Below are 14,362 nucleotides of genomic sequence, written 5' to 3' on the forward strand. Positions count from 1 at the left end.
TTGATTAACATGAGTAAACAGTTAAGGAATCAAAATGATAATCTGAAGTTGGTGATTCCTGATTTACCAGATAGTAATTGTCATGACATTGAACCTGGGGATTATGTAATGATACGGAATTTTCTACGCTCAGGTTGCCTTATTGACAGATGGGAAGGACCATACCAGGTCTTATTGACTAGCACTACAGCATTGAAGGTTGCTGAGAGAGAGACTTGGGTTCATTCGTCCCACTGTAAGAAGGTTGCTGATCCAGAGAGGTCCCGTGATAAGGAACAGACGGTAGAGGTTGTATCACTGGAGTGTCTGTTCCAGGAGGATTGAGGCGGCACCTGAGCATTGAAAATCACAAGACCAAAAGCAGTTGTCGATCCCCTGTTCCCTTTTATTGTTTTTCTCCAACTTCCCATCCCCTCTCCCTCAAATTATTTTTTCCCCCTTCTCATTCTTCTCCGTTTCCTCCTACAAGATGGACTTGCCCCAAGAGACTGTGATCCGGATTTTCCTGTTGACCATGATGTTGACCAGAGCAGTCTGTTCCGGCGAGAGTACCATGGAGGTCGAGAGAGGTTCTGGAATGGGTTCTGATGATAAAGATGGAGGCGTAGTTTTCCAAGAACAACTTAACCAACAAGTAAAGGCGAGTATCAGAAAACGATCCGATAGCATTGACAATAGAAGGAATTGTGAAGGATTGTTAGCTGAAGAAAACTGTATCTGTAGGCTCTGTGACAACGTAGTGGAGGACTGGTGCATCAAGAAATGCCAATCCAGTTTTAATATCCATATGGACCGGCATCCATTGAGTGACTATCACTCCTTAGTGGGTAGTGTGTTAAATAAAACAGATTGTTGGGTATGCTCTCAAGTACCTCAAGGTCATAGCAAATCAGGGCTAGTACCATTTCCTTTAACGTTAGGGGAGGTACTTGAGTTAAGTGGTGGGAGACCGGTGGACAGGAGGTTTAATATCTCCAGCCCTCCTAGTTTGAAACTCCACCAATACCATGTGGATAGGTCCCTATTATGTTTTAACATCTCCAATCCCCGAAAGCCGGGAAATTGGGAAGTGTCATGGAGTAACCAAACCATGACCTTTTCGCATAGAGCAGATAGAATGCCTACAGATACAGAGCTTATACGCCACATAGCCAGTAGAGGAAAATCTTTCCGGTATAGGTATACCTTAGGAAATAGGATTACGAGAGTTGGAGAGGTATCACCAGGATACTGTGCACATATCGTACAACCTGATACGTGTACTAAGCAGATGGAAGAATTAGGGTTAGGAGATTTCACATGGAAGGTGTGTAATATGGTTATGTCCTACTCCGTCCCATATGTTCTCCCCGATGATGCATATTTCATATGCGGGAGAAAGGCGTATAAGTGGCTTGCCCCAAACTCTGAAGGATTGTGTTATATTGGAAAAGTACTGCCTGAAGTAATGACTGTATCACATGACAAAATGAAAGACATACACCGTGTTGCCCAAACTCCTTATACTCACACCCATTACGAGCACGTAGTTAAACGGCACCTGATAGAAAGAACAGAGCATCCGGCCTCTGACATGATCCATGAATCCACTGGGATTCAGTTTCTAATCGCGTTAGACATCACTCGCACCGCCAGAGGAGTGTTGAATTATAAATACATATCTGCGCTTGCAAATTTGTTAGATAATATCACTGAAATGTATGATGACACGTTTAGGTATACTGGAAGAGAACTTCAAGCTTATAAAACAGAACTGGTACAGCATAGAATGGTTCTTAATTACCTCACAGCAGTGACAGGCGGATATTGTGTCACACTGGCAACACAATACGGCGTGAAATGTTGCACATATATTACGAATAGCACCGAGGACCCGGTCGAGGTCATAGACCAAAAGATGGACGATATTCTCCAACTGAAGTGGGAATTTCGCAGGAGACACAATCTCACTCTTGCTGCTGTAGGTAATGAGCTGACTGGTTGGGAGTCATGGTTGAACCCGCGAAATTGGTTCTCTGGTTTAGGAGACTGGGCTCAAGCAGTCATAATGGATGTTGGGAAGTTTCTCCTATGTATCTTAGGTGTTATCATAACGATTGGCTTGATATTTAGATGCAGTCAGGCTTTAATGAAGTGCAATCATCGTACTAGGGTAATGAGTTTAAGGAGTGAGGAAACTGTAATTCCCATGGATCTGATTTATGACCCAAATGTAGAAACAATGATGTGATGAAAAAGCGATTTCTACGGTCCGTTTCTTTCACCTGTTTTTCCGTTTCCTCCAAGGTAAAAAGACCCACTTGGACGAGGAATTTGATGAGCCGATATACAGACAACAGATGGATTAAAGAAGAAGTTTTGACAACCTGATACACAGATTTTTGATGAACTTTGCCATAGATCCCCAGTTTCCCTAGAAATTTTAAAATTACGCTAGCCCAACACTTTTGTAAATCTATGGACATTGACAAAGCTTTTGCTCGCACCTTATGGACAAAAGCACAAAGAAGACTGCATTCAACAGACACCGAACAAGACTTCAACCGACAAATGTTCATTTACCTGACATAGAATACCACTGCATTTACCGTAATTATGTCTTTTCTTCATCTCTACAACCTTCAGGTAATTACACACATAGTATAGGGAATACAGGCACAGATATCAGCAATCACATATTCCCCCATTCATGTATCATCAACTAAAATGTGCTCCCCATTTTGTTACAACTAAAAGCCGAAAAGAGCTCGGTAAAGTTTGACAGCCCATCCACAGACCCGTACCACGGGATAAGAAGGAATTCAAATGTATACTTCGCAATGCCTCGAAGCTTGATGTACAACACGTACGGCACGATGATACATGACCCCCCCAAACATGGACTCATACACACATGCTTCTGCTATCTCACTAGGTCATACCCTCTTCACACCTTCTCCTCTCTCCTCCCTTACCCAACCATGGAAATGTATTAACCCCTGACATATATTTTTCTCTTTTTGAAATGTTTTAGAAGGTGGCAGTTATTGTTGACTGCCAAAGGGTGGACTGTCAAAGTCAGAAAAATATCTCTATGCACACTACCATATTTGCACCTCACACAGGTCCGTGCTGCGCATGCGTACGCTCTCCCGTACGTGCGCATACTCACAGTTGCGGGCACCCGCAGGCGCACGGTATACGTATTTACGGTAGAGCTTATGTGATCGTAGCGTGCGACTCAATCGTTACATATTTTCACTATATAATGTATTTTGTAGATCATGGTCCCTTTGATAGATTCTGAAAGTTTAGTTAATATAGCATGTTCCTGGACAGAGAGATCCCTCTTTGTATTGTACGAAGGGTCTAACAGGGGTCATACAGTGGTGTTTAGTACCCATCGGAAGAGTATTTAAATAGCAATATTCCGGTGTTGGTTTGGAGCGGATTAATCGCTCGTGCGAATAGTTATGGACATAAGAAGTTTATGTCCATTTACTATTATTTGCTCTTACTTAGCCATGCGGCGGGAAACCTAGTATCCCACCCACCTGGGCAGTTGGAAATAGCCACAGCCCACCTGTATGAATCAACCTATGACCTTTTGTTATGATGCGAAGCCGAATTCCTGTGTCCAATGAACAATAAGAATATAGGGACCATTGTACTGTATTGTGTGCAGTGTATATAAGGGTCACCGTCCCCAGGCCAGCCGGTACTCTCTCTTCAACAGTTATCGCTGATAATTGGAGGACTGGATTCCGGTTGCGCCTGCGTGTGATCCCCGTATGGTATGTTTCTCTGTTGCCACTTTGTTACCCGTATATGGTTAGCCATTCACACTTAGTCTCTGTATTTGTAATACGATCGTTCTCTATTGTGCATGTTACTGTCTAGATACTCTGCTAGAATTATATGTTAGTTTGTAGCGTATGACTTGTGAACTGTTTCCCCTTTTGAAGTAATTTAAGATATGTGTTAGTAAAAGGTTTTGGACCCTTAACGGTAGTGTGTATTCGTTATATAGCAAGGGGTAACAGGAGCGTCTCGATCGCTCAAACAGCTTTGGTATTAACAAGGTTAAACAGCGTTATATCTCTACATTGGTTCTAGTACAGGGTTTACAGCGTAAGAATATCTTTTCTGTGTGTTACATACAAGGTTTAATGATTGTTATCTTGTGAGCGTCTGCGCCGCTCGTGATCTCCTCGTGGTCTCGAGCGTCCGCTACGCTGACAGCGTAGCATTACGGTAGTCGCTCACCTATAGTGTGCCCGATACCAACAGCGTATTCTCGCGAGCGTTTGTGTCGCTCGAGCGGCTCGCTCCCGATACAGCGTCCGCTACGCTAAGAGCGTACCCTTACGGTACCTCGCACGCCAATTGCGTACTGTCTCTTAACCTCCTAGAGTGTTTAATAAGGTAATAGAAATCGACATTCTCAAATATATAGCAGTACGGTACAGTAGGCCACTGCTCTACCTACCTCTGTGTCGTCAAGTATACTGTCCATCCATAACTGTGGTGCATTTAAGTTTTGCACAGTATATATATATATATATATATATATATATATATATATAGTAGGAGGACAGTGCATAATTTTGCTGACCACCAGTATATAATATATAGCAGTACGGTACAGTAGGCCACTGCTCTACCTACCTCTGTGTCATCAAGTATACTATCCGTCCATACCTGTGGTGCATTTCAGTTGTGCGCAGTATATATAGTAGTAGGCCATTGCTATTGATATATTACTGGCATATAATTCCACACATTAATAAATGGAGAACAAAAATGTGGAGGGTAAAATAGGGAAAGATCAAGATCCACTTCCACCTCGTGCTGAAGCTGCTGCCACTAGTCATGGCCGAGATGATGAAATGCCATCAACGTCGTCTGCTAAGGCCGATGCCCAATGTCATAGTAGAGAGCATGTAAATCCAAAAAAATAAAGCTCAGTAAAATGACCCAAAAATCTAAATCAAAATCGTCTGAGGAGAAGCGTAAACTTGCCAATGTGCCATTTACGACACAGAGTGGCAAGGAATGGCTGAGGGCCTGGCCTATGTTCATGGCTAGTGGTTCAGCTTCATATGAGGATGGAAGCACTCATCCTCTCGCTAGAAAACTTAAAAGAGTTAAGATGGCAAAAGCACAGCAAAGAACTGTGCGTTCTTCTAAATCACAAATCCCCATGGAGAGTCCAATTGTGCCGGTTGGGATGCTTGACCTTCCCAACACTGGACGGGAAGAGGTGGCGCCTTCCACAATTTGCACGCCCCCTGCAAGTGCTGGAAGGAGCACCCGCAGTCCAGTTCCTGATAGTCAAATTGAAGATGTCACTGTTGAAGTACACCAGGATGAGGATATGGGTGTTGCTGGCGCTGGGGAGGAAATTGACAAAGCGGATTCTGATGGTGAGGTGGTTTGTTTAAGTCAAGCACCCGGGGAGACACCTGTTGTCCGTGGGAGGAATATGGCCATTGACATGCCTGGTCAAAATACAAAAAAAATCACCTCTTCGGTGTGGAATTATTCCAACAGAAATGCGGACAACTGGTGTCAAGCCGTGTGTTGCCTTTGTCAAGCTGTAATAAGTAGGGGTGAGGACGTTAACCACCTAGGAACATCCTCCCTCATACGTCACCTGGAGCGCATTCATCAGAAGTCATTGACAAGTTCAAAAACTTTGGGTGACAGCGGAAGCAGTCCACTGCCAACTAAATCCCTTCCTCTTGTAACCAAGCTCCTGCAAACCACACCACCAACTCCCTCAGTGTCAATTTCCTCCTTAGACAGGAAAGCCAATAGTCCTGTAGGCCATGTCACTGTCAAGTCTGATGAGTCCTCTCCTGCCTGGGATTCCTCCGATGCATCCTTGAGTGTAACGCCTACTGCTGCTGGCGCTGCTGCTGTTGCTGCTGGGAGTCGATCGTCATCCCAGAGGGGTAGTCGTAAGACCACTGGTACTACTTCCAGTAAGCAATTGACTGTCCAACAGTCCTTTGCGATGAAGATGAAATATCACAGCAGTCATCCTGCTGCAAAGCGGATAACTCAGGCCTTGGCAGCCTGGGTGGTGAGAAACGTGTTTCCGGTATCCACCGTTAATTCACAGGGAACTAGAGAATTGATTGAGGTACTGTGCTCCCGGTACCAAATACCATCTAGGTTCCATTTCTCTTGGCAGGCGATACCGAGAATGTACACAGACGTCAGAAAAAGAGTCACCAGTGTCCTAAAAAATGCAGTTGTACCCAATGTCCACTTAACCACGGACATGTGGACAAGTGGAGCAGGGCAGACTCAGGACTATATGACTGTGACAGCCCACTGGGTAGATATATTGCCTCCCGCAGCAAGAACAGCAGCGGCGGCACCAGTAGCAGCATCTCGCAAACGCCAACTCGTTACTAGGCAGGCGACTCTTTGTATCACCGCTTTCCATAAGAGGCACACAGCTGACAACCTCTTACGGAAACTGAGGAACATCATCGCAGAATAGCTTACCCCAGTTGGACTCCCCTGGGGATTCGTGACATCGGACAACGCCACCAATATTGTGCATGCATTACATCTGGGCAAATTCCAGCACGTCCCATGTTTTGCACATACATTGAATTTGGTGGTGCAGAATTATTTAAAAAATGACAGGGGCGTGCAAGAGATGCTGTCGGTGGCCCGAAGAATTGCGGGCCACTTTCGGCATTCAGCCATCGCGTGCCGAAGACTGGAGCACCAGCAAACACTCCTGAACCTGCCCTGCCATCATCTGAAGCAAGAGGTGGTAACGAGGTGGAATTCAACCCTCTATATTCTTCAGAGGATGGAGGAGCAGCAAAAGGCCATTCAAGCCTATACAGCTACCTACGATATAGGCAAAGGAGGGGGAATGCACCTGACTCAAGCGCAGTGGAGAATGATTTCAACGTTGTGCAAGGTTCTGCAACCCTTTGAACTTGCCACACGTGAAGTCAGTTCAGACACTGCCAGCCTGAATCAGGTCATTCCCCTCATCAGGCTTTTGCAGAAGAAGCTGGAGAGATTGAAGGAGGATCTAAAACAGAGCGATTTCGCTAGGCATGTCGGACTTGTGGATGGAGCCTTTAATTCGCTTAACCAGGATTCAAGGGTGGTCAATCTGTTGAAATCAGAGCACTACATTTTGGCCACCGTGCTCGATCCTAGATTTAAAACCTACGTTGTATCTCTCTTTCCGGCAGACACAAGTCTGCAGAGGTTCAAAGACCTGCTGGTGAGAAAATTGTCAAGTAAAGCGGAACGTTACCCGTCAACAGCTCCTCCTTCACATTCTCCTACAACTGGGGCTGCGAGGAAAAGGCTAAGAATTCCGAGCCCACCCGCTGGCGGTGATGCAGGGCAGTCTGGAGCGAGTGCTGACATCTGGTCCGGACTGAAGGACCTGCCAACGATTACTGACATGTCGTCTACTGTCACTGCATATGATTCTGTCACCATTGAAAGATTGGTGGAGGATTATATGAGTGACCGCATCCAAGTAGGCACGTCAGACAGTCCGTATGTATACTGGCAGGAAAAAGAGGCAATTTGGAGGCCCTTGCAGAAACTGGCTTTATTTTACCTAAGTTTCCCCCCCTCCAGTGTGTACTCCGAAGGAGTGTTTAGTGCAGCCACTCACCTTGTCAGCAATCGGCTTACGAGGTTACTTCCAGAAAATGTGGAGAAGATGATGTTCATCAAAATGAATTATAATCAATTCCTCCGTGGAGACATTCACCAGCAATTGCCTCCAGAAAGTACACAGGGACCTGAGATGGTGGATTCCAGTGGGTACGAATTAATAATCTGTGAGGAGCGGGATGTACACAGTGAAAGGGGTGAGGAATCGGACGATGAGGAGGAGGTGGACATCTTGCCTCTGTAGAGCCAGTTTGTGCAAAGAGACATTGATTGCTTCTTTTTTGGTGGGAGCCCAAACCAACCAGTCATTTCAGTCACAGTTGTCTGGCAGACCCTGTCGCTGAAATGATGGGTTTGTTAAAGTGTGCATGTCCTGTTTATACAACATAAGGGTGGGTGGGAGGGCCCAAGGACAATTCCATCTTGTACCTCTTTTTTTCTTTCATTTTTCTTTGCATCATGTGCTGTTTGGGGACTATTTTTTGAAGTGCCATCCTGTCTGACACCGCAGTGCCACTCCGAGATGGGCCAGGTGTTTGTGTCGGCCACTTGGGTCACTTAGCTTAGTCACACAGCTACCTCATTGCGCCTCTTTTTTTCTTTGCATCATGTGCTGTTTGGGGACTATTTTTTTGAAGTGCCATCCTGTCTGACACTGCAGTGCCACTCCTAGATGGGCCAGGTGTTTGTGTCGGCCACTTGGGTCGCTTAGCTTAGTCACACAGCTACCTCATTGCGCCTCTTTTTTTCTTTGCATCATGTGCTGTTTGGGGACAATTTTTTTTTAATCTGCCATCCTGTCTGACACTGCTGTGCCACTCCTAGATGGGCCAGGTGTTTGTGTCGGCCACTTGGGTCGCTTAGCTTAGTTATCCAGCGACCTCGGTGCAAATTTTAGGACTAAAAATAATATTGTGAGGTGTTCAGAATAGACTGGAAATGAGTGTAAATTATGGTTATTGAGGTTAATAATACTATGGGATCAAAATGAACCCCAAATTCTATGATTTAAGCTGTTTTTGAGGGTTTTTTGTTAAAAAAACACCCAAATCCAAAACACCCCCGAATCCGACAAAAAACTTTCAGGGAGGTTTTGCCAAAACGCGTCCGAATCCAAAACACGGCCACGGAACCGAATCCAAAACCAAAACACAAAACCCGAAAAATTTCCGGTGCACATCACTAGTATTTAAACACATTTGTATCTGGTTTTGTCCAATAAATAGCACATTAGACTTACTTATGATGTAACAGACTGTGATGCCTTTTATACTGCATGTGAAATAACAACTATAAATAATAACTAGGTAGAGAACACTTTAAAATAATCTCAGTCTCTATTCTTTAATACTGTTTTATTCATAGTCCATTGTGAAAATAGAACAAAACATTTCATTTCTGTATGACTGCCCAACTCCCCCTATTAACATCCTTGTATTCCATCTTGCCCCACAACACCAAGAAAATATCTATACATTCTGGAAGATGTGTCATGTCACATGGACATACAGTATGCATGATCCGATATGAAGAACATAACATACAAAAAATAAGTGCAAGCCAACCGTTTTCATTTTGTAATTGACCTTATCCATATTTAACAAGTGTTACCTGTAATAGCTCAGATTTCTTTTTGAGGTTTTAATCTTTTCAGATGTTAATTGAATTACTATTGCCATTATTTGGTTATAGGAAACTGGGCCTCTCATTTATCACAACATCTGTTCAGTTTCTAAAACATAATCTATGCTACTTTATGGGTATGGTGCAATACAAAGGGAGACTTTTACTATTCCCATTACTGCAGTCAGTGCAAATATATGAGGAAAATTAGCAAGCTGGACCCGAAGCTAAATATATATAATGACAGAAGTCTGGCGCATATAAGAGCTTTAGCAGTGCGGCACATATCACTTTACAGTCCAAGAAAACGTTCATGCTCACTTCAGTGATATTCTTACTTTACATTTCATATGTCCCCATGCTGTTTCCACATAAATTATAGTGGCCCTTAATCCATCAGTTGTCCACCTCCCCATGGGAAACTGTTCATCTGCCGCATAAGCTCATCAGGGGTGCCCCTACATCCGAATGCAACTTGTTCATAAAATTAGGGTTCATATTTGCCATTCTGTAATGTGTGGAATACGAAATATGTAATATGAATACATTTACATCACTAATCTGAGTAGAGGATGTTTCCTTTGCATCCAGAGTCTAGTTTTTAGGTTTTAAATATTAGTTTTAAATCCAAATGACTAACAGCCACGTTAGCCTGCAGGAGATGTTGGATTTTACCTGTTCCCTAATCTGAAGAATTATGATGACATTTCTTATTTAACTTCTATTGTCAACCGATGAGACCCAGGTAATGGCCACAGAACCACATATATAAATAATTCAAATATCTGTGTGTGGGGGTCTTTTTTTTTTTTTTTTTACTTGTTCAGCTATAAATCTAGTGGTATCACAGTCACTAGAGGTGTAGCTAAATTTTGTAAGGATCCTCTCTCCTATTAAACTTGCTCCCACCCTCAATGATCTGTTGTGCTGCAACATGTCAAGACATTACTCACCATTTCCAAAACCCATACAACCTATAATTGACCAATTGTACATTACGGTTATAATCCGCAGCCTACAAGTCTAGTCATATTGAGAGGACACTTAAAAGGCTGCAGGCCGGGATTTTAGCCTTTTAGCAATTATAACAGCTTCTGTTGTTTTCAGGGCCAAATTTTAGGGCCATATGGGTCTGGGGCTTAAAATGATCAAGGGCCTGTGAGAAGGGGAGGATCTGTGACCAGTGCTGTGTGGGTGTGGCCAGAGCCATGTTGGCGTGTACACCACTTGCAGGATCAGCCCTAATGTCTTCCCAAATAGGTAAAACTGCTAGTGGCTGGTCGTCATCGTGCTGTCATGATGATGGGCCTATTATTATCTGGAGGTCTGGAGCTGGAGCTCCATCCACCCTATTGTTAATCTGATCTTGGTTATTTTATGCCTATATTGAATTTAAGACAGCGGGCTAAATATAATAGCCTACGAGCGGCTGGAGGTGCCGGACTTTGTGCGAGGTGCAAATTGTCCTTCCAGTCCAAGGGTCTCCTTTATGGCATTCTGTTTAGTAAGACAGTAGTGCAAACAGAATGTTCATCCCTTTGGTGTCTGATCATCATCCTACTGTCATGGTGATGTGGAGACACTGAAGGAGCATATACATTTTCCGGAGTGTGTCTGGAGATGTGGAAAGCTTTTAGCTTGTGGCGAGTCCACCATACTGACTCCTATTTTTAACCCTTATATTACTCTTAGAACATTTACATCATATACTTATTTATTGCAAAGAACACACAAACATTTGCTAATAAATATACTTGATATTGCTGTACAACAGAACTCATTTAGCTAGCTATTACTGCCCTATTAATAGTGCTAGAATTTCATTACTGCAGAGAAAGCTTGTTGATATCACATAGGTTCTAAATTATCTGAAAAATGGCAACTTACAGATCCAATAAAGTTTTGTAATCAAGCACTCCGGAGATGAGATTTGCAGTAAACCTGCAAGAAAAATGTGCAGAGCAAAATCAGTGATCTTACGACTTAAAGGAGCCGTAGACATTGCTTTGAGACCAACTCTCCTTTCTCATTGTTTTGAAACTGTTCAGTTATGACAGCTAATAACATTTACAGCAAGTAACCTTACCAGTCTTAAACACAGCAACCTTTACCACAAATCACAGGAGTTACTAAAATCTAAGCAAGGTAATAACATATTGCACTGTAAATGTAATGGATCAACATCACACCATAAATATTGTCATTGGTATTATTTTACTGTGTTTCCTTGTTTGAGAACAGAGTAATATTCCCATATATCCGAATATGTCTTTGGCCTTCGAATCCCAGCCACAATATCCCTCATGTAATGTTGTTATACTGGTAGTGCTACTACCATGCTCTTAAACACATTGGCCCTCATTCCGAGTTTATCGCTTGCTAGCTGCTTTTAGCAACAATGCAAACGCTAAGCCGCCGCCCTCTGGTAGTGTATCTTAATTTAGCAGAAGTGCGAACGAAAGATTAGCAGATTTGCTCGAAAATCTTTCCCTGCAGTTTCTGAGTAGCTCCAGACCTACTCCTAGATTGCGATCACTGCAGACTGATTAGTTCCTGGTTTGACGTCACAAACACGCCCTGCGTTCGGCCAGCCACTCCCCCGTTTCTCCAGCCACTACTGCATTTTAGCCTGACGCCTGCATTTTTTAGTACACTCCCAGAAAACGGTCAGTTTCCGCCCAGAAACACCCACTTCCTGTCAATCATACTACGAACACTCGAGCAACTGAAAAGCGTCGCCCAAGCTTGTGTAAAACTACAAAGTTTTGTGTGAAAGTACTTAGCGCATGCGCGCTGCGTACCATGCGCATGCGCAGAATGCCATTTTTTCACTTGATCGCTGCACTGCAAAAAACGGCAGCAAGCGATCAACTCGGAATGAGGGCCATTGGGATTACTATTTTTTAGTATTTTATGTCATTCCTAAATAACAGGCTGGTTTGTAAAGTGCAATTTCAGGCTTTACCAATTTTAAATGTATAACTGTTACATGAAAATTGATATCCACTGTATCAACTTCTCCTTACACACCCACACACTCTTCCCTACCACTAGCATACTCTGGAGACATAATTGCTTGTGCCTGATAATAGTTTTTTATACCTCTAAATGTAAACTGAAACGATAACTTTAACAACTTTATCTAAAACAGAAAAAAATTATAATTAAAAATGTATAATAATTCTCTACGGTCTCTCCCATCTCTTACATGCGGGGAGCATGCCACCCTTCCAATAGCTCCCACTGATAGGGAGATGGGACAGACTCTAGCAGGAGAGGAGGATGGCCCACAGGGAGGTGAGTGTGGAGCCTTGGGAGGGAGGTGACGGGACCAAGCTGGTGGGTACAGTGGGATTAAGCAAGGGACAGCAAGATGGGTCGTAGGTGCAGACAGAGAGGGGTTGGGGTGGTACTGAGCAGGGGGCAGAGGAGTGGGCAGAGGAGGAGGTGGGAAAGAACAGAGCAGTGGGTGGGATGGAGCAGAGCAGCAGACTGAGGGGGCATAGACAAATGCAAGGGTGCATTGATATTACTATGGTTGGTGTCACCTAGTGCAAATCATGACCCAACGGCAGGGGTTATGGCCTCACAGCAAAACCCTTTTAATCACTCTAGGGGGGTGCCCAGCACTCCTGGAAATGCTGAGCTGCGGCCAGAGACTTTTCCCCAGGGCCATTGTCTCTGAGCAAAGCAATGCACTGGGGCCCTGCACATCCATTAATGGGAACCAATTAAAAATGTTAACATGCCCCTCGTGTGCTGTATTTCCACATGCTTCCATAAAGTTAGTGGCTGTCAGCACTCTGATTGGAGATTAGCTTCAGCCATCCTTCAATCAGCATCCTGGTATCTATTATGCTTAGGAATGTTGTTCCTACTGCAGCATCTAATGGCATAGTGTGATCACTGGACCTGTTTATGTCTGACGTATTACATATACTGCACTTTGTATACTATAGCTTATTAAGTGCTTATTTTGCCCTATTTATGGGATGGTCACACTTTTTCTAAAATGAAGCATTTGGAAACCCCCTTGAGAAATCCTGTGTTTGCTTCAGGGGGTAGAGCAGTGAGGGGGAGGAGCCTGTGGCTGGACAGGACTGGGAGTGGGCAGACCATGGTGATACGGCATATGACTGGTCCCTTTACTACTGTAGTTCTATTATAATATGAAAATGACAGACAAGGCTTGGGATAGCAGTATACAATTCATGGTATTGTGTAGTGGGGGCAGTGCCATGTTGATGTAATTTGCAGTGGATCATGGACTGTGCACTTCATGGGGTAAGTGGATGAGATTCAGGATATGTGATATACTCTGCTATTAGTAAATTGATGGCTACCACTACACATTCATGTGGGTAAGCAATGGTATATGAGTAGAATTCATCAATAAATGTAAAAATCTACACTGCTTTTAGTTCTGCATATTAATAATGATATTGAATAGATTTTAAATGCACTAAGTGCCTGACAAATTAGAATCTTTACAAATATTTTTTGTCATGATAGTATTTTTTGGGTGGGGCATTTTCATCAGATATATTTCCTTTTGATTTTTCCATTGATAGAGAAAGAGGAGATGAAGGAGAACCGATCTTTACGTACATACACACAGCTGGCTCTGCTCTTCATTTTATGATGTTTGTTTTTGTTAATTGTGTTTCTCAGGAGAATGGAAGCATTATAGTCAGTAGTGCCATCATAATGTGTTTATATCATAATCGTGCATTTAGGTCCTGCTTAGCATCAGTGGTTTAATGTACTCCTGAAGAATATTTCATCCTGCACAAGGCCAGTGAGTCGGTAAGCAATAAAAAGTTCACTGCTGTGTTTATTACTTTGAATGGAGAAAGGATGGCCGTGTATATGCATTTTATATCTACTTTTAATACCATGATATATTTTGGTGTTCAGAGAATCTGGTCTCCACTCATATTAATCACTAATGTGGGGTACACACTCTGCAATAATCAGGCAGAACAGCCAAGTCTCATCTGGACTGCTGCATGACATTTGTTGGTAGCAATGACCCAATAGTGTGCTGCAAATATAATTAATGTTTACAGAGTTTGTCTGACGTAGTGTA

The 14,362-nt window shown here is 43.3% G+C and overlaps 1 protein-coding gene across 1 annotated transcript in view; it reads right to left on the minus strand.

Moving 5' to 3' along the window:
- Positions 1 to 14,362, minus strand: part of CHAT (choline O-acetyltransferase) — a 248,852-nt gene that overhangs the window by 190,173 nt on the left and 44,317 nt on the right. The window contains exon 5 of the mRNA XM_063958862.1: positions 11,161 to 11,214. Within this exon, the coding sequence (XP_063814932.1) occupies positions 11,161 to 11,214 (54 nt within the window). The remainder of the gene's footprint in view (positions 1 to 11,160; positions 11,215 to 14,362) is intronic.

The sequence above is a fragment of the Pseudophryne corroboree genome, chromosome 3 (assembly GCF_028390025.1).
Source record: "Pseudophryne corroboree isolate aPseCor3 chromosome 3, aPseCor3.hap2, whole genome shotgun sequence".
Taxonomy (NCBI): domain Eukaryota; kingdom Metazoa; phylum Chordata; class Amphibia; order Anura; family Myobatrachidae; genus Pseudophryne; species Pseudophryne corroboree.